The following is a 19173-nucleotide window of genomic DNA, read 5'->3' on the forward strand; positions in this document are numbered from 1 at the left end:
TTATGTTGCATTGTAGCGTGAAATCTCTGATGTCAACAGGAGAACATTGGTTTCCCCCCTGAGCCAGTATTGCCAGGACAAACCTGATTACAAAATACTCTAAGCATTTCACCCAGCTTAGTTTTAGGACACACTTGTCTATATCCTAAAGAAAAGAAACTGTACATTATTACCGTGGAAAGAGATGGTATTCTTTATCCTTCTTTGTGTCTTGTAAATGCCTTGTCATCAACATCACTTTACTGTGTAGCAGAATACACAATCATAGCACAAGAAAGAAGAAAAGAAGATGGGCTTTTTAATATTATTTTACATTTTAATCATTCTGATTGAGGCATGGGATTAGGTAATTGCAGGTTTGTGCCTCCTGTTTCCCATTCTGACTTTTTAATCAAAATGATAGGATTATGTGACATGCATAATTATGTAATATAATTTCTGTGTTACAGGTTCTGATCTAAAACTTTGGCCATGCACCAGTAAAGCTATTATGCCATATTGCCTCCATTTATTGTTGGCTTGTTTTAAGGTAAGTTATTGTCAAAGCTCCATATCCTATGTGCATCTTAGATCTAAATTATGCTGCACTGTTCCTGAAATGATGTGGCACTGCTCCCTCCTTGTCCACATCTAGTACGGTGCCTTGGTAACAGTATCTTTTGTGCTACTCATTTGGCAGTCAGAATGGATAGAGGTTTTGGCAGCTGGGTGGGGGACCACTGAGGCTTTTTGTATCCAGGAAAACATGACGTGTAGTTTGTTAGTACCAGGGGACAGTTTGTGCACTTTGGATTGGGAGGGAACGAATATCCTCTTTCCCTCTCCCTATTTGGCATGGGCAGAAGTGACTAACTTAGGAGGAGAGGTTGAATTCCCCATTTCCCCATGTTAGCAACCCTCAATAACAACTAGCTGCCCTCTCACTCATCCCAGGATCTTGCCGTACTTTAGCAACTATTAATAAGCACGTAGTCTCTGCCACCACTGTTAGTTTTGGACACTGAGTGTAGTAATCTGTTGTGATGTTACTGATTCATACAGTGTGAATCTTTTTTTTTTTTTTTTTAATATATATATATAGCTGAGAGCTTTCACAGATAACAGGGATGATATGGCTTTGGGTCACGTGATCGTTTTGCTTCAGCATGAATGGCCAAGGGGGGAGAACTTGTTCCTGAAAGCCATCAACAAAATCTGTCAGCAGGGAAACTTCCAGTATGAGAATTTTTTCAACTATGTTACAAGTATCCTTTTTCCTATTAAAAACTATCAGTGCCGCAAAAAACAATGCAGAGTCCTCTGTCGTCTAAAACCATCCATTAGATTGTAGGAAATAGTCACTTATGAAAATATTTATCTGCTTTTCCAAGAGACCAAATTCTGCATTTAATTATGTGCCATACAAACCTTTTGTAATCTATGGGAATGCAAGAAGTGTAAATCAGAATAGAACTGGCTATAAAATGGATGTGTGATTGCTGCTGGTACCTGGAAAATATACATCCCTACATTGCTGACACTCCTCAGTTTTATAAAATGGCAGTTGCTTGTGCTACTACAAATAAGTCTCTCAGCACTTCCATTACAATCAGGAGTTACGCTGGGCCATTATGCTGGAGTTTTTCAGCTATGCTCCTGGTGGGAACAGCAAAGTGAAAAGTATGTGGTATCCATGCTTCAGAGAGCCAAAATCTTGTCACTTTCACTTTGGGTCATATTTTCAGAATTAGGTGTATGCACGTTCATACAAAATACGTCTGATTTATGCACACAAATGTCAAATGCGTATATGGTCAGCTAAGTGTATAACTAGACTGGTATCTAATTGCAATAATTATTAATTGAGGTGGGTCTAACTACAGTTGTGGACCCCTAACTAAAATTCTGTTCTTGTGAGCAGCAACTGTGGGAGATGTTAAGGGAACAAATTAGGGCAGTGGTTTTCAGTCTGTGGTCTAAGATTTCTAAATGGATCATCACCGCCATCTGAAATTTTTTAGGGGTCCACAAATAAAAAAAGCTTGAAAACCACTGAATTAGAACATAGGAATTGAGAAGGAAGAAAAGGTAAATATGAAGAAGAAAAGAGACACAAAAACAAGAGAATGAGGGGAGGGGAAAAAGCTAAGACGATGGTTGTAAAACGGCTAGTATGAACCAATACAATGTAGTGTCACTTCCTCCTCAATCCTAGTCTGACTACATTTAGTTTGATGCCATGTTGCACAGAAAAAAGAGCTTTTCTGTCTACTTGCACATATGTGGTGATCCTGACTTGTGTGGGTGAACTGTACCTTAAAAATATCTGTACAATATTTGGAGGACTTTAGTAACATGGTAAGTGTTACCCTTAGTTGAGAACCACTGGTTTATGCATGTCCCTGGGGATACACAGAGGTCTTCCAGGGGGTACATCAACTCATCTATATTTGTCTAGGTTTACAACAGGCAACATAAGTACTAGCGAAGTCAGTACAAACTAAAATTTCATACAAACAACGACTTGTTTATACTGCTCTACATACTATACACTGCAATGTAAGTACAATATTTATATTCCAATTGATTTATTTTATAATTATATGGTAAAAATGAGGAAGTAAGCAGTTTTTCAGGAATAGTGTGAATGTCACTTTTGTATTTTTATGTCTGATTTTGTAAACAAGTAGTTTTTAAGTGAGGTGTAACTTGGGGGTACACAAGACAAATCAGATTCCTGAATGGGGTACAGTAGTCTGGAAAGGTTGAGAACCACTGTGTTAAACTACCAATGTTTTGTTTGTATATCAAAGAACCGTGTGTTACAGATAACTTTGTCTTATCTCTGGCTGGTCTTTCAGCAGGTATAGTGTATAGTGTTGGTTCAATCTTCATTTTTTTTTTTTGGTGAGATTGCTTTATGAAGATCTGTGTTTTATCATTTTTCCCCCCTATGAAGTCCTGAACCTTTTCTACAGATATTGATATGCTGGAAGAATTTGCCTATTTAAGAACACAAGAAGGAGGGAAGATTCATCTGGAGTTGCTGCCAAATCAAGGAATGTTAATCAAGTAAGGGGAAAAAAAATTGTTGTCTATTTGAAATGATCTGAAACGCGTTCTGGGTTGTCTGTTTGATTTATATGAGCCTATGGCTAGTATGCTTGTGATACAGTATTTCTAACATTTAGGAGGTCAAACAAGACCATGGGTTTGTGTCTCTTCCACCAAATTCAGGGCTTTTTGGTACACTTCAACTTTAAGCTTGTCTAACTGCATTTTTTGAATTGTGTTGCACTGGAATAACTGGTATTGACGGGGTACTGTATTACTTTTTCATTCTGAAACTGGCACAGTAACAGTATTCTTAACTATTTAGGCATTAGGTAGAACATGTTAAGAACTGTAATTGCAATTATTAAGAGGAAGCTCCCTTTTATACAGTTATGAAAGCTCACATGGAGCTATGTATGAATTACACTTGGAGTAAATTTAATTAAACCTCTGCCTGGAGCCAGTGGGTTTTCATCTCATCTGAGCTCACAAGCTAAGCAGAATCAGGCTTGCTTATTACAAGGTGCTGCAGGAAATCATTTTGGTAAGTCAGTAGGAAGCAGACTTCCCTTTGAGTCAGACTAGACCAGTGCTGTCAACAAGGTCTTGGAGGCAAAAGTGCGTTTTGAAGATCTAGAAAATTGGTCATAGAGAGCCACTGGCATTTTTACAAATGTTGAGGTGTTAAACCTTGTGTCCTGGCCAAGTTCCAATGTTTTTAACAATATTCGAGCTACTAATATTCCCACTACTTATGGGCTAAGGTTTTCAAAAACAGGAGCTTAAGAATCTAACTGCAAGTCCATATTTAGGTTCCTCAGTATGTCTGGCCTGACCTAAAGTGCTGTGCATTCACTATCTCCCATTGAAGTCATTGAAACTGTGGGTGCTTCGAACTTACAAAAACTCTGACCAAACTCTCTCTGTGTATGCGCAATGTGCCCAGCTATTTGATGGTGGAGAACCAGTAGCCTGCTGTCAAAATAAGTCAGTGGGCACTCGTCAAGGATATGCGACACAGTCTGAAGTTGACGAGGCTGCATTGCAGGTCATTATAAAAAAAAAAAAAAGGCATTTAAAGAGATTTAGGTGGTTAAATAAGCACTTAGGATCTTAACTTTATGCTTCAGATTTTGCAAACCTTGGCCCTGACATTTTTCACTCCTCTTCCTAAACTATTATCTAATAAGTTTATTATTTAACAGTATATCTGTGGTGCTGATCCTCCTGGTCATGGTTATAAAGCTAATCAAAAGTAATGACCTTTATGATGCTGACAGTCTGGAGAGCAGTGCCAAACATGGTACTATAAGTGAGAGACCATCCTGCTTTACAGATATATAGAGAATTAGAAAATGTAACACTGAAGACCTAGGCTACCTGGGAACTTCCTGAGCATTGCTTCATGTTAATTACAATAGTTTAATACCGTTTTGTTGTACCTTCTTCTTTTCTTATTGGGTAACCATTATGCTCAGTGTTCTAACTGCACCAGCCAGGAAATAGGAGACCAGCATTGTCTGTTGCAAGAGATAGAATCTTCCTAGTTGGCCTCCTGTCCAGGTAGTACTTTGCCTCCTGTATCATGGAAGCAAACAGGTACAGACGCCCAATTCCTGTTGCCCCACTAATCCTTCCTATTTCTGGATCCTGACCGCTCCCCACTCTGATATGTTTGGGCTGCACATTTCTTCCAGGAGGCAGAGGCTACAGAATTTTGCCACGTCCCCAGCAGTTCTGTGCCAGATTGTTTGCCACCAGCCAGCAGAACAGAACATCCGTTCAGCTCTCCTGTCGTACCCCTGTAGAGCTTGGCAGTAATCCAGGCAGTAGTAAGCGGTTCCCTTCATCTAACTCAATGGTTTCAAGAAAAGTCTCTATGGAAGCGCTGCATCTTTTGGTTCTTGGCAATTTTGGCAGTAAGGTGACCTCTTCCATATAAGGACATCAAGTCATACTTGTGCTTAAAAAGACTTCTGTGATGTTTTGCAGCAACAACCTAGACAGATCAGTTGCTCCCAATGAGCTCTTTCCTCAGTATTGAATGTGCTTATGGGCCCAGCACTGCAATACGGGAGAAATATCCCAAAAGCTACTTTCTTACAAGCTGGCAGTTTTAGTTGGTGTGACTTGGTTAATTGTTTCTTTGCCTTACATTGAGTTTTCCCTAGATGCTGCAGTCTAGCCTACCCTCAGAATTGGTTCCCTAAAGGGAATCCAGAGTTCCACCTTTTCTACCAGCATTTTGCCCAGCACCTTCCACTTCCCTTCTGAGGAAATTGTATTCCTCCTTGTCATGGGCTTGCCTGAGCCAATGGAGCATCTCAAACTTACCTTGTCTTGCAGAAGTCCCGTTCATACTCCGTTTAGGGTGATCTTCCTGGGCCCGGCAATCCACAAAGTAAACAAAACGGTTTCATTGACTGACAAAAGGTGCAGTCAGTCAGGTGCTGACCAGGCCAGGTTTCTCAGGTTAAAATGAGGAGATTCTTCTCCTCTCCCAGCTTCACCCAGAACTGGCCCCTGGAAGAAGCAACTACGGTGTACCAAGCATTTGCTGCTCCTTGCTGTGCCCTGCAGCTGATGGTGGGTGGCCTTTCTAGGCAGCTCCTGGAAGACTAAACGCTGTGCTCTTCCCTCCCCACCCCCAATGACACATTGGGGTGCCCCAATGTGGTGGGGTCTCCAGCAGGGAGCAGAAAATGCCTGGTACACCCTGTGTCTCTCCTCCTGAGCCCAGGAATTCAGGAAAACAGGTTACTGTTTATGTACTTCAAAGGCTGCAATGAGGGCAGGGTAGCTTGGAAGACCTTGCTGGCCATAAAGATAAAGGATTATAGCCAGTGGGTTTATAATTTAGGTTGGTAAAATTCGTATGTTGTTTGTCACATTCCACTCCAGCCCATAGAGGAGACGAGATGGGGTAGGGGTGCTGAGGCATATGCCTCTTTCATCTGTGATGCAGCCCCCTGGTGGGTTTTCCATACATTCCTTTATCTCTGTCACTGGATTATCTGCAGTGACATCTGAGTTCAACCATTCAGTTGAATGGAGCTTCAAGCTCCACTGTAGGTAAACCCTCCTTCAGAGTTATACTGTTTGCTACGTCCACTGAGCCTAATGGTGACCCGGTAGGATAGGAGAAAATGAGACTATGACCAGGAAAGAATTACTAAGTTTAGGCTCCTATTTTTCAAAATCTTGTCCTAAGAATAATACAATATAAATGGCAGTTAATTGCCTAGCAGGTGGTTTTGTCACCTTGACTTGAAAGTTGATTATTTGTTTTTTCTTTACTCCTCAAACATATTTCTGAGTAAAATCTCATTCCTAGTGTAAACTGAAATGGATCTTAGTTATAACTTTATTCGGATCTACACCCAGCTCTAGAGTTTATCCAAACATTCCATCTTGAGCTTGTGGTTTTTATATTTCACTTTCCAAATTTGGAAGAATGAATTACAAGATCCTCAGAGTTTTCTTTTATTGTATTGCCGTTCACTAGTCAGTATCTTAATACTCTCAAACTGTCACAAGCCAGGGAAATACTTCTAATTTAATATCGGATAGCAAGAATCAAGTTTCTAAATCTGGAATATCTCACAATTTAACAGGGTTTTGATTAGGTATATCAGCTGTCATTTGCTATCCAATATTAAAAACTAACAAGGTCCCTCTTGTTAAAGTATCTCACTTTCATGGTGGTACTTCGCAATTTGGTAGAAATACAGGCATGTATAGAAATCATTACTATTTGTGTTTAAAAAATATTATGTAGACACACAACCACAGTTGCAGTCTTCTGATGATGTACCTTTAGGCAGCCAGACTGCAAAATTTGGTATGCCCTTTAATGTATATTACTTTGTGCATGCATTTAGCCCTGATTATGGCTCTTGTAAGCAGCAGTGAAGTAACAGGCGAAGAGAACCAGTTTCCAGTCCTGCCCCGCACAAAAGACTGGACCAGATTTTCAGCAGTGCTCAGCACCCAGCAGCTCCCATTGTCCTGATGTAATTTCTCACTGTTCTCAACGTCTCCTTTAGAATCTGGCCCCAGTTGTGGGTACTGAGCGCTTCTGAAACTCTGTCCCACTAGTTTAACTAATCTTTGTGAACCAGTTATTTCAGGCCACAGTGGGCTAATTTTGCTGCTACTCAGTAGAAAAGTAAACACCCCTCCCCCTTCTCCCCCTCTCTTCCTTTGAATTATTTGATTGACTTTTTGCCTAGCTCCCCATCCCCCTGCATTAGTAAATGATAGATACTGGCCAGAATGTTCACACTTGCAAGCCTGACGATAGGCACCTATGTCCATATTTAGGCACCTAATATTGAGTGGCTTGGTTTTCAAAGGTGCTGAGTAACTTCAGCTCCTAGTAACGCTAAGGCAGATGATGGATGCCCAGTTGCTGCAAATCAACCTGTTTACTTAGGTGCCTGAATATGGATTTGGGTGCCATTTTCAGGTACTCAAGTTGGAAAATTTTGACCACTATCTCTAAACCAAATTTCTCAAGTCTGGTCAGGTGGAATAGTGAATTTGCTTTTGGTAGCCATCTTGAGCTTTGGATAGCCATCTTGAGCTTTGGATTCTCTGCTGTAGATCACACACATGCTATGGACATGTGACCTGTCAGAGAGGGTATGAACTACCTTTCATCTAGAACAGCCTGGGGTAGTTGGTCCATAGCCCAGATGACCAAGACTTTACAAGAGACTGCCCCACAACCCAGGCCAGAGTGTTTTCTTGGTGTGTGAACCCATATCACAAGGGAGAAGGTTTAAAAATGCCTAATGAAAAAATGACTATTTGCCATTCCATGTGAAATTCATGGGGCTGGCGTTTGGGCACTGACATTAGCATCATGAACTGCTGTGCCAATCTCTAATACCTTGGTTTTCTATCTTAATTTGGAATGACGAATGAAAGGCGATCCATGTACTAATTGCAAGATCCTTACGTAACACGTTAATGCTGTAATGTACAGAACTTCACTGTTCACAGGACGGCCATCTGGCTTGGGCTCAGCACGAGTTCCCTTAGGTCAAAGTTCTAAGCTGCTGGACTCAGCTGAGGTGTCTCTCGCCACTGCTACTAAGGTCCTTGGCTGCCTCCTGTGCTCCTGTAATTAATTCCTTTCTGACGGCAGTCAGTGAAAAACTCTTGGGGACAGTGACATTTCTTTGCAATGTGTCTCTGGATGGCTTCTGCCTCTCACAGTATCCTTTGTCCTGGTGTATATTTTGACTGCCACTGAGGCACAGACTTGCAATGGTGTCCAGGTTGATGTCCCCAGGGTTCATGCCACCTTCACCTGCTCTCCTTCAAGCATCTTTTGGAGGTCCCTTTCTGCAACACCTTTATTCTCCTGTCCTTTCCCTGACAGTCTGCCCTTCTCCCAGGAGCACTGAGGCAGGACCAATAGGTTTGGCTGCAGGCAGGGGCTAGGACCATCCTTTCTGGAATTCTCCAGCATTTTCTGCCTCTGCCCCCTATGCAGACAGAAAACTATGGGCTCCCCATCCTGCTTCCTCTTTATGGACCTTCATTTATCTGCCCACAGGCTGTTGCCCTTTGTGGAGTTTCATGCCATGTTGCTCCTTATCCACCAGAGCATCTCTTGACATCAGGCTTGGGTATTGTAACTATTGCTTGATGCATTGAGTTTCTTGCTCAGCACTATTCCGGATATTTTTTTACTCCTTCCCATGTCTTTCAGGTGGCAAAACAAACCAGTAACTTAAAATATTGTTATGAGTGTGGTCATACTGTCTCTCTACCAGACATGCATGCCTGGTGTCTTTGAGAAAGGAAATAAACTGGCTGAACTGTCAGATGTGCTCACAGATGTAACTATAAGTTCTCAGTTCCTGAGAAGAGCTCTTCAGAGCCCTATTCTGATAATTCTTCTAACTCCACTACAAAGCTAGCACAAAAAGTCTCAAAAGAGTCCATGTCAAGATGCCATTGCAGGCACTGAGACTGTCAGCGTCTCTCTGGAGGGCACAGATCTGCCAGGAGAGGTTGTGTAGCTCCCATTCCACTGCACCAAAGTCTGCAAGTTAAAACTGTGTCCGATGCCATTCTGCACCAAGACTTCGGCATCCTTGCTGCCTCAATGCACCCAACAAGTGATGCATGACAGAATCCTCATTACGCAAGGTGTTGCTTCAACCGAAGTGTTGAGCTTAGTCTTTGTGTTTTTTTTTTTTTTTTTTTTTTTTTAAAAAGGGCTTTGTTTTCTGTAGCTATGCAGTTTGATCTGGCCACCTCTCTGACTCTGATTGTCAAGTTAGGTTCTGGTCCCCAGCCCTGCTGTCCTGAGCTTGCAGCCTTCAAGTTGATTGCACAGAAGGCTTCTCTTATAAAGTTTCACCTTGTTTGGCTAACAGTTACCAAAGTTTACTCGCAGGATTGTTCCTTTTTCAAACTGGTGCATACAGACACATCACCTTCCACGTGCGCCCTTCAGCAAGTCATGGAGTTTAACAAGAACCTGAAGCTCCTCTTTCTGAGTGCAGGTTTCCGTAATGTTGGCCTTCCAGCATCCAAATGGCATCAGGAGTTGGGTTTCTGTGCTCGATTATCATAATCCTCTCTTTGCTGAGACAAATCCACACAAGCTCTAGGGAGAGAGGATGTGTGGAGTTCCCATGTAGTCAGATTGCCTAAAGCCTGACTTCTGGAGAGGATGAAGGGCTTGGGCATTGGGAAAGGGCACACTTTTTGGAGAGTGAATGCTCTTTGGTGGTCTAGCTAAGTTTCTCCCCAAGAACTTAAGAGCCTTAGACAGCAGAATAGCTAACTCAGTCATCATCAGCACTCCAACTCTGGAGCCAGCCTTGCTCATGTCCTAAACTGAAGATGCCAATGCATTTGGCTGAAAAATGGCTAATAGCAAAGGAGGCATCATAGGAATTCATCTGAAGTTGATTGCAGTCTAGTAAGTCTCTGCCGTCTGTGACAGACATGATTTTGTGACTCACTGTGTTTTACATAAGCAAGCAGGGAGGAACAAGATGTTTCTTTATTCAGAAGCCCACAAGTCATTGCTAGCTGCCTTGCAGGAAAGGAAATATACTGTTGCCAACAGGTTTGACCAGCTTGTAGGAGTCCCTCTGCTGGAAGTAATGGATCAGCCAATAGGACTGTGGAGCCCTCGATAATCTTGCTATGACATTTCAGTTGCATGAGGAAGGGCATCTATGCAGCCTCAGTGGGCAGTACTCTTCCTGATGGTTCCAAGCTCATAGCACTGCAAAGGTGCTTGCATCCTAAAAGCATGGCCCTGCAGAGGAAATGTATCACACCGGAGTAGTCCCCTTTTCTTAGGGTCAGGAGGGACTCTGTGCATTTCTTCTCTTGCAGTGTAATGGAATATTTGTTAACTAAGCTGCTGAAAGCTCCTGGTGAGACACTTGATACCTGTGAGTTGGTTACAAGTAGGTAGGGCGCTTTCCCCAGGGGCGGTGACGTTAGCCCATAGAGTGAGGGAACTTTGAGGCCATTGTGCCCAATGCAGTTCTTCAAAGAGCAGGTGATGCTAGCATTCTAAATTCCTTGCAGAGCTGGTGACCGTGTTCTGTCTTAGCCAATCCATCAGACTGCCATGGCTTACCCCAGTAAAACCCTTCCCCACAAACTCTGCCAAAGCGCTCTAGACTTTAACTAGAGAATGCTAAAACCAGCTATTTTTAGTTTACACCCATTCAGTATGTACTGGGAAAGAATTGTCTCTGATTGCATCTCATTGCTACAGCCTGGCAGGTCTACTGGTGTTCTGCTGCAGGCCACAAGCTCTGCTCTGTCCCCATTCAAGAGATGTGCAAAGCAGCCCCATGGTGCTTTCGGCACGTTTTCCGAACAACATTGCTTCCATTCGGCCTCAGGCCAAAGGGGATTTTGCTTCTCCTCAAGTTTATAGAAACACTGCCTGACATCACAGGCCCCAAAACACTCTTTTCTGTGACTGTCTCCTTCTGTTTGGGGCAGTAGCTTCTCTCTCCACATACCAGGATAAGGTTTGCGTTGCTCTTGCTATTAAAGGTATGTTCCGCACACAGCGTATTGCCGTTTTGGTTGCAGTTTTTTCTTCTGAGGCATCTTTGCAGCTTTTGTTAGTCTCTAAGAATGGGGCTTTGCTTTGCTGGGTCTCTCTGGTAAACCTAAACCTGTAACTGTTGGTCTCTGCAGACCTACACCTCAGCAGATTACTGCTCCCTAAGGGCTCAACATTCCCTTGCTAATGTATACGTTTAAAGAATGTCCATCTATTATGGAGTCATTTTGCCTCCTGCCCAAAAGGAATAGATTACTGGCACAGCCTAAATTCCTCACTGGGGGGGAGGAGGGCCCAGAGCTGTCTCTTGGATGTCCTACCACATAGAACATTGAGCTCAGTGGGCTCCTGGCATTGCCATGTGAACAAGCAAATGCCTACGAGGAGTAAGTTGCTGAGGTGTGTATCTGCAGAGGAGAGATTACAGGTAAGTAATAATGACGCATGCTCAGTTCTCCATTGCATAAAGGTAAATGGTCTGATACTCCCCATTGTACTGCTTAAAAACAGAGCGGAAATCTGGACCAACAGCTTGTCACTCTTCTTGCGACAGCATCCTCTCTTTTCCCATTCCACTTTCCAAAATGGTCTCCTGCCGCTCTTCACTAAAACCACTGTGTTATGGGTGCTGAGGAAAACGTCCCGGAAAGCACTGCTGTACATTGGATTGTATTTCCACCCACTTGTGGCACGACAAGCCCTGGAATGGTCTGTTGTGGGTGTGTTAGAGTGATGGGTAGAGGCCTGGTCACCTGCCATTACTTTAGCTGGACAGTTGGTCGCACTGTGATCTCCCTCCAGTTCTCTTCTGTATCTTTCTGGAGCGTTGTTTTGCAGCACGGGGGAGCCAGTATGGTTGTTTGAATGCTGCTGTTTGCTGTTTTTTAAAGGACTTCTAGCCCTCCCATGGGGTTACTGCAGCAGGAGTTCATACCTGTACTACAGCCCAGCATACAGACTGCTGACAGGTACCAAGCGGAAAAACCCTGCTCATGGTGTGCCGTGTTTTGTCAACATGTTTTTACTGCCCATGGTTTTCAGCCCTTTGTTATTCAGTACTTTTATTCATGCTTTTTTTTTTTCTTTCTTTTTTTCTTTCATTTGTGCCTACATCCTTTGGGAAACCATGTGTACAATTGTAATGTTTAGTTTTTTTCCATAAGTTGCCAAATGTGTGTATGTTCTTCAATTTAATAATCACTGTCAAGTTTAAACAGAAATACAGGGATTCTGATCAGATGATACGGACGTCCAGTCAACTTATTAAATGCTTCTCAAGACTTTATTACTACCCCCATTGGATCGACTTGTAATAACTTTTCCTCAACCAAATTGGTTGCAGTTGAGAATGTTCTTTAATGCATACCTTGCTGTTAAGTCAAACACTGGCTTCTGCCACATGCTGCTAGTAATAGTCAGTATTACAAGTTTTGTATTGATATTTTGAGTTCCTGATGGCTGATCGACACTGAAAACTTATACTGGCATAGCTACATCTCTCAAGGGTGTGAAAAATCCACGCTCCTAAGAGATGTAGTGAAGCCAACCTAATGCCTGGTGTAGACAGCACTAGGTCAGTGGAAGAATTCTTCTGTCAACCTAGCTACCGCCTAGCTCCCATTGACATAGCCCTGTCTACATGGGGCGTTAGGTCAGTATAACCGTGTTGCTCAGGAGTATGGATTCTTCACCCCGCTGAGCGATGTACTTATACCGCTATAGGTCTGTAGTGTAGCCCTGGCCTTAGATGAGAGCGGAGTGTGTAGCCCACAGCTGTTATCAATGCTTGTGAGAAACTGAGGCAGAGAGACTGGAAAGCAGGATTGTCCCATAAGCTGAATGTGTAGAGCTCTATTTTCAGCACTGCTTGTTAGCATTTTAGTGCATGGCTCCCATTACCATTAAAAGTCGTAACAAGATATGATTTTAAGTTGGATTTCCCACTATGTTAAGAGTTGATGTCTGGATATTAGTTCCCTTTACGTTGTGCTCTAGCAGAGCCATGTGGCATGTGCTATTTCTGTGTAAAGTATGAAAACAGACTTGATTTTTAATTTCTTTAAGGGCCGGGGCAGTTTTCTCTTCGCTTTGAGAGGGAGCCATTTGTTGATACAAATATTCAGTGTAGGAGATAAAATACTTAAATAACTGGTTTTGGTTTAGGACAGTGCTTCATTGGGGGTTTAATTTCTGGATCGTTCCTTTCGGCTGATCCCTCCCCCAGCTCTGGGTAGGTATGGTTTGCTGCCTCTTTCCACCCTTGTTATAATTGGATTTGCTCCTAGTTCCTCCCCACTCCCTGAACTCCAGCAATTCACTGATTCTCCCACCAGGACTCTTCCCCTAGAGCCCATTTGTGCTGAGGTATTTGCTAAACAGCAATTCCCTCCTCCTCTTCCCTGAGCAGGGACTAATGATACAAGGTCAGGGACTCTGGACCCCGGACCCCTGCCAGACTAAAAGCCCAGTGAGAGTCAAGCTTGGAATCCCAGCGTTCGTGTTACAAAACGCTGCTCTGCCAGCAGCAGTTCAGGATGTTGGGGCTCTGAAGTTGTGGAATGGAAGTGGGTGTTGAGGGGCTGGAGCAAAAACAGACCATAGAACGGCAGTCTGATATCACATGACCTGCTCCGGCTAGAACCACTTTGGGTGCAGCCCTACCAGAACCATTGTGCTCTTTCCAAGTACGAGTCTTGGATGTGTGATCAAAAGAAACCTTTGATCCTTGCCTGGAAGCTGACTGACAACTCCAGAGGGAGCTGCTGGCGCTGACCTCAGTCTGATACCAGACATAAGGCACTTGCTGCCTCTGGGGTTAGTATAAGTGTCTGCTCAGTTCTGTACCCACCCACAGAGCTTCCCCACTAGCAGTAGTGAAGTGAAACAGACAAGAGCCTAGTAAGCTTCATGCTGCTGCTCTTGATAAGCCCAGGGCAGGTCCAATTCCCTGCTGCTGGGGAGGGAACTCAAACTTTTGTTAGTCTCTCTTGCATCTTTGCCCCGCAGCTGCAGAGACAGTGATTAGAATGTTGGTAGAGATTTCCTTCCCCGTGCAGGACAAGCACTGCTTGGGGGGAGGGGGAGCATGGAACAGTGAGTGGACATGCCTGCTAGCTAAAACAAGTGACATTTGATGATTTAAGCATTAGACTAAAGGCATTTAAAGATCCCAAAACTGTTTAAAATTCAAGTAAGCAAATGAACACTTGAAAGTATAGAAAACACATTAATTCTCTCCAGCTGAATTCAGATATGGAAGGTAGATGTTACACTTTATTTCAAAAAGTGCTCTGTGTACAAGGGCCTCATCTACTGCTCAGAGTAATTCTCCTCTGTTGTCTTTTGTTTCGTTGATGACTTCAGGCATCACACAGTAACCCGGGGAATAACTAAAGGGGTGAAAGAGGATTTCCGCTTGGCAATGGAGCGCCAAGTCTCGCGCTGCGGGGAGAATCTGATGGTGGTGTTACACAGATTCTGCATTAATGAGAAGATACTGCTACTTCAGACACTGGCCTGAGTGGAGTGGACAGTGCAGCAGGGTGTCTTGCTGAGAAAGCAGAGGGCTGTATTATCCACTCCAAACACAACATTGCTGTTGCAATGGGACTGTTCTAAGCTAATCACGTTCATGAGGTTATAGGACTCAGTCCTAGTTGCGTGTCCTAGAGCACATGTAAACTGAGGTTCATACTTAAACTAATTTTCACTCTCATTTTGGTAGATCAAAGATTTTATAAATAAATCATTTGAAAATTCTTCTTTTGTGAAGTAAAATGTTTGTGTAGCTTCCATAGCTATTCTAGAGTCATGGGGTGAGAATTGCAGCTAAGGTCATTTGGAAAGAAACACTTTATATAAAAAAAAAATAAAGTAGGATGGGGCAGGGCTGGAAGTGACTGTCACCCCCTCACATTTTGTTTATGCCATTGATATTCAATCTAAATTATTTAGTCTGTACATCTTTCTGTTGGGGCTGAATCCGGTTCCCATTGACTACACTGCAGTGTTGCTTTGAAAGGAGGATAAAGGCCTTGAAGTAAATCTAGTTACTGTGGATAAAACGATGCCATTGCTCTGGTGCCATCTACACGGTCCATATAAAGTCAGTTTGTAATGGCTTGAAATATGTTAGAGACACAACCGTAACCCAGCGCAGCAATATCCGTTCCCTTTATGAAAGACACTTCAAATGATCAGAACTGTCTTAAAATTGTCCAGGCGTTAAAGGCTATCCAGTATGTTGGTCTGTTTGAGGGTAGATCAGCAGCATTCTATGCACTGAAACATACTGCATACAGAGACAGGCAGACAACACAGCTCAGGCAAGTTACTGTGCTTTGGCTAAACAGTAAGATTCTGTCCCTTAGTCACCAGAAAGTCTTCATTCCAGTTTCCCTGGAAATGTAAACTGAACACATGAGCCCTTTTTAATAATGAATCCCACCAGAAATGGCATCATCTCTGGGGAGTCCAGCTTCAGTATCTTATCCCCAGAAGAGACCATCACGCACCCAATCAGATTTTCCAGAATATCCTTTTCCGGTACAGTAAATACGATATGATGACCCAGATCGATGTTGCAACCAGGTTCTGAGCCAAGTGTTCCCCATGGGACTGACTGTCCTTCATCTTCCACTTAAAAGGGAAATAGTTCTCAAATACTTCATGCCCAACATAGACCAGGATCGAGTTCATTCCTTAAAATAAACACAGACAAAGAAAACAACTCTATACTCCATTGCATTGTAAGAGCAAGCTGTAGGAGCAGGGGTTGGCAGCGCATTTACGGGAAAGGGAATCGGGAAATCCTAAGCATTAATGTTGTTTCTGCCATGTGGCCTTGAATAAATCACTTTACCCCTCTGACTTCACAGCTAAAGAGTGATTAGCTAATCAAACTGCTGTTGGGAGGGAGGTAAGAATTAATGTCTGTACAGCACTATGAACATGTGGAGAATGTAGTTTTATAATTAAATCAAAGTTTAAGGATCTTTGATTAAAAGATTTTTCATTGCAAAAATATTCTTGAAGGGAAACAGTTTAGCAACAGCTCTTGCTACTTGACATGGCAACAGAATGTTAATTTTACTGATGAGGACAGGACTGAACCACCTATTGCATCACAGATAGCTAAATATGCTTGAGGTTACTGACCTGGGTAGAAAAATGGAGCACCTGACCACCATTTCTTGACATCCACAAGGTAGTAGATCAGCAATAAAAGCAGATAGGCAAAGCAGCTCAATGTTGTCACATAAGAGATTGACCTACATATTTTCAGTGGGAATTTAAAAGGATATTTAGAGACCATTCAATATGGATTGATGTTGCTACAGTAAATGCATTCTCTCCAGCTACATGGATACAAACACATTGAATAGTAAAAAGTTACATGTCTCTACTTACCACAGATTCTTATTTGCAGGAATATACCCTTCATCTTTAGAGCATTTTGTCAAGATCGCAGAAATAATCCCCTGAAATAAGTGGTTGGAGTTTTATATGAATTTTCACTGCAGCACATCTTAGAAATAGAAAGTTTGCACTGCATGAAAAGAGGTGGTTGTTAATGAGTAATTTAAACTGCATTAAGAAAAGATGTAACTTACCATGACTACACTCCATATGAAAAACCTACTCATTATCTGCTTGTGCTGGTCTTTGTAAAACAAGAATATTTTTCCTGCCTATAAAAAAAACAAAGGCATAAAAACCAGTAAATTACCCTACTATACCAGGCATTTTCCACCACCCACTTGCTGTAAAATTGAGAAGCTTAAACCGCTCTATTTGTGCTAAGCTGTTGGAAGACCGAGATTAGGAACTCTTCTAGGAGAGGCAGCAGAGAGTCCTGGGGCACCTTATAGCCTAACAGATGGATTGGAGCATGAGCTTTCGTGGGTGAACACCCAAGAAAGCTCATGCGCCAATATGTCTGTTAGTCCATAAGGTGCCACCGGACTCTTTGCTGCTTTTACAGATCCAGACTAACACGGCTACCCCTCTGATACTCTTCTAGGAGAACGCATTCCGGTGGAAAACAAGTGATGTTTGTTTAGCAACAAAAATGTTCTGATTTCTACCCCATATGAGTAACCACACAAACAACTTTTAAGGCTGCTCAAGTGCAGTTCCTATTAAGGCAACCAAAATATAAGAACATTTTCACCAACCTAAATGGCTAGGCCATGCCATCTATAAACCATATACCCAAAAGCACTCCTCAACCCTTCATGGCACATGCTCCCTTTCAGTTCCAACATCCACCCGCCTACAATCCATGTAGCCACTTCCTTAAACTCCTACTCAGATACACAACTAACACCACTCTGTGCACAATGCAGAACTCCTTTCCTCCAAGGGATATGCAGTGTGCCATTCTACCTGACAAACTGGCAGTTGGCTATCCCACCTAAGTCCAGATACACAGATCTAGAGTCAGCCACTACAAGACCACTCCCCACACCTGGTATAAGAGACACCCTAGTTGTTTCCTGTTTTAAGTACAGTGACTGGCTACGAGGGAACTTTCGACACGTTAATGGTTTCAGTGGCAATGCACTGTCTCCTGTTATGGAAAATGAACGCATGCCATAGGTGCTAAGTGCATTTGAGAGTTGAGGAGGAGGATGGAAACACCACAGCCAAGTATGATCTTAAATTTAACAGCCCAAGTCCATTTTTAGTCTTATTTTCAGAAACCCTGAGCAGCCAGCTGCTACCAGTAATTGCCAGACCTCCCCACAAACCGCTGGGGAAATGGTTCCAGGCTGCCCTAGATATGACAAACCAGGGTTTCAAGAACTGAGCAAAACACCAGATTTTTTTTAAACCTCAGAATCACGCTGGTCAATGTACCTCAAATTTTAATTTAAAGCCTCTGCCGGATCCCCCCTCCTGCCCTGCCAACTTGGACTCAAGAAGTTTTCAGAGGGTTTGGCTAGTTTATAATGGACCTGTGACTGCAACCTTAACTCTAGAGAAGATGCTGCCGCTCCAGCTCTAAAAGCTCCATTCCCCTACCCCCACCTTTGACAAAAACGCCTTCACTTGTTTCTGGGAGATGAAGGCTTGCTGACAGTGTAGGTCCAAAAAGCAAAGACGGTACCTGAAGTCCAAAAAACGCCATGCAGATTGAATTTATTGTTCCCAAGATGCCTTCGGGATCATAGGCCACTGTTGTTTGGTAGAGCACCTTGCAGAGAGAGAGAGAGAGATTTAGGATTAAAAAGGTACACACCCAGCCCTGAACTTCCTGCTCCCCTTGGGGCCATTTCCCCAGCCCCCTGACACTTGACTGTTCTCAATGCCAGATTTAGACTTCACATTGAAATCGCTCCATTTACACTGTGCTACAATCCCTCCTCAGAACACAGTCCAAGGAAATGGTCTTTGGAGCAGAACTCTCTCCCCACAGCCCCCAGGCCAGTGTGCTGCTGATGAACTTGCCTAGTTGCAAATAAGCCAGGCCAGGCCAGCCCCACACATCCACAGCCGTTCCCAAGTCTAGCCTCTCCACCTCCCACAGTGGTACCACCAGAGTTGTCAACTAAGTTTCAGAGAGATCTAAGCAAGGAAGAGCCCGTCTTAGCTGTCACATCTCAGATGGAGTGGGAGAGTTGGCATTTAAAGAAGGAAGTTGCTTTTTCTCCTTGAAAACTTTGCTAATTTTATATTAAAGTTGTTGACATGTTAAACACAGAACCTCACTCTGCAGCGAGTCAATGGTTTATGTGCAAGTAAGAACCACTCACATTGGATGATGGGTGTTGGTAAATATGCTTTTCTCCCAAGAGCAAGTGATCAATATAACCGGCTGCTCCTCCGGTGCAATTGGGATATTTTCCAAAATCCCCAATGCCACCGGGGCCAAGGTAACCCCTGGAAAGGAAGCAAAAGGCCATGGGTCTTTGCAGCACTCTACTGTTGAAAGGCTTGAGAATGAACAACAAGGCTACGCTTTGCAGCTCTTTAGGGATCTGCTAAAGCACAAACTCACCCCCACAGGCAATCAGGTCACCCACCGAACTACATCCTTCCCAGGTACAAGTTGCAAGGGAAAGGGCAGCCCAGAG

The 19173-nt window shown here is 43.1% G+C and overlaps 2 protein-coding genes across 9 annotated transcripts in view; one reads left to right on the forward strand and one right to left on the reverse strand.

Moving 5' to 3' along the window:
* The window catches only part of INTS10 (integrator complex subunit 10), a 46378-nt gene extending 31524 nt beyond the window's left edge, over window positions 1–14854 (forward strand). For 4 of the 7 annotated variants that reach the window (XM_054029746.1, XM_054029747.1, XM_054029745.1 and 1 more), the window contains 5 exons: window positions 450–529; window positions 1082–1244; window positions 2958–3051; window positions 11986–12063; window positions 14459–14854. In XM_054029746.1, coding sequence (XP_053885721.1) covers window positions 450–529; window positions 1082–1244; window positions 2958–3051; window positions 11986–12063; window positions 14459–14615 — 572 coding nt within the window. In that variant the 3' untranslated portion in view covers window positions 14616–14854. The remainder of the gene's footprint in view (window positions 1–449; window positions 530–1081; window positions 1245–2957; window positions 3052–11985; window positions 12064–14458) is intronic. The other 3 variants (XM_054029749.1, XM_054029750.1, XM_054029751.1) reach the window with 1 other exon arrangement.
* A 389-nt stretch (window positions 14855–15243) lies between these two features.
* HGSNAT (heparan-alpha-glucosaminide N-acetyltransferase) overlaps window positions 15244–19173 on the reverse strand; it is a 35980-nt gene continuing 32050 nt past the window's right edge. For both annotated transcript variants that reach the window (XM_054029754.1, XM_054029753.1), the window contains exons 13-18: window positions 18853–18979; window positions 18207–18293; window positions 16708–16785; window positions 16505–16575; window positions 16253–16365; window positions 15244–15795 (exon numbers count right to left, since the gene is read on the reverse strand). In XM_054029754.1, the coding sequence (XP_053885729.1) occupies window positions 15614–15795; window positions 16253–16365; window positions 16505–16575; window positions 16708–16785; window positions 18207–18293; window positions 18853–18979 (658 nt within the window). In that variant the 3' untranslated portion in view covers window positions 15244–15613. The remainder of the gene's footprint in view (window positions 15796–16252; window positions 16366–16504; window positions 16576–16707; window positions 16786–18206; window positions 18294–18852; window positions 18980–19173) is intronic.

Source organism: Malaclemys terrapin, chromosome 5 (genome assembly GCF_027887155.1).
Source record: "Malaclemys terrapin pileata isolate rMalTer1 chromosome 5, rMalTer1.hap1, whole genome shotgun sequence".
Lineage (NCBI taxonomy): Eukaryota > Metazoa > Chordata > Testudines > Emydidae > Malaclemys > Malaclemys terrapin.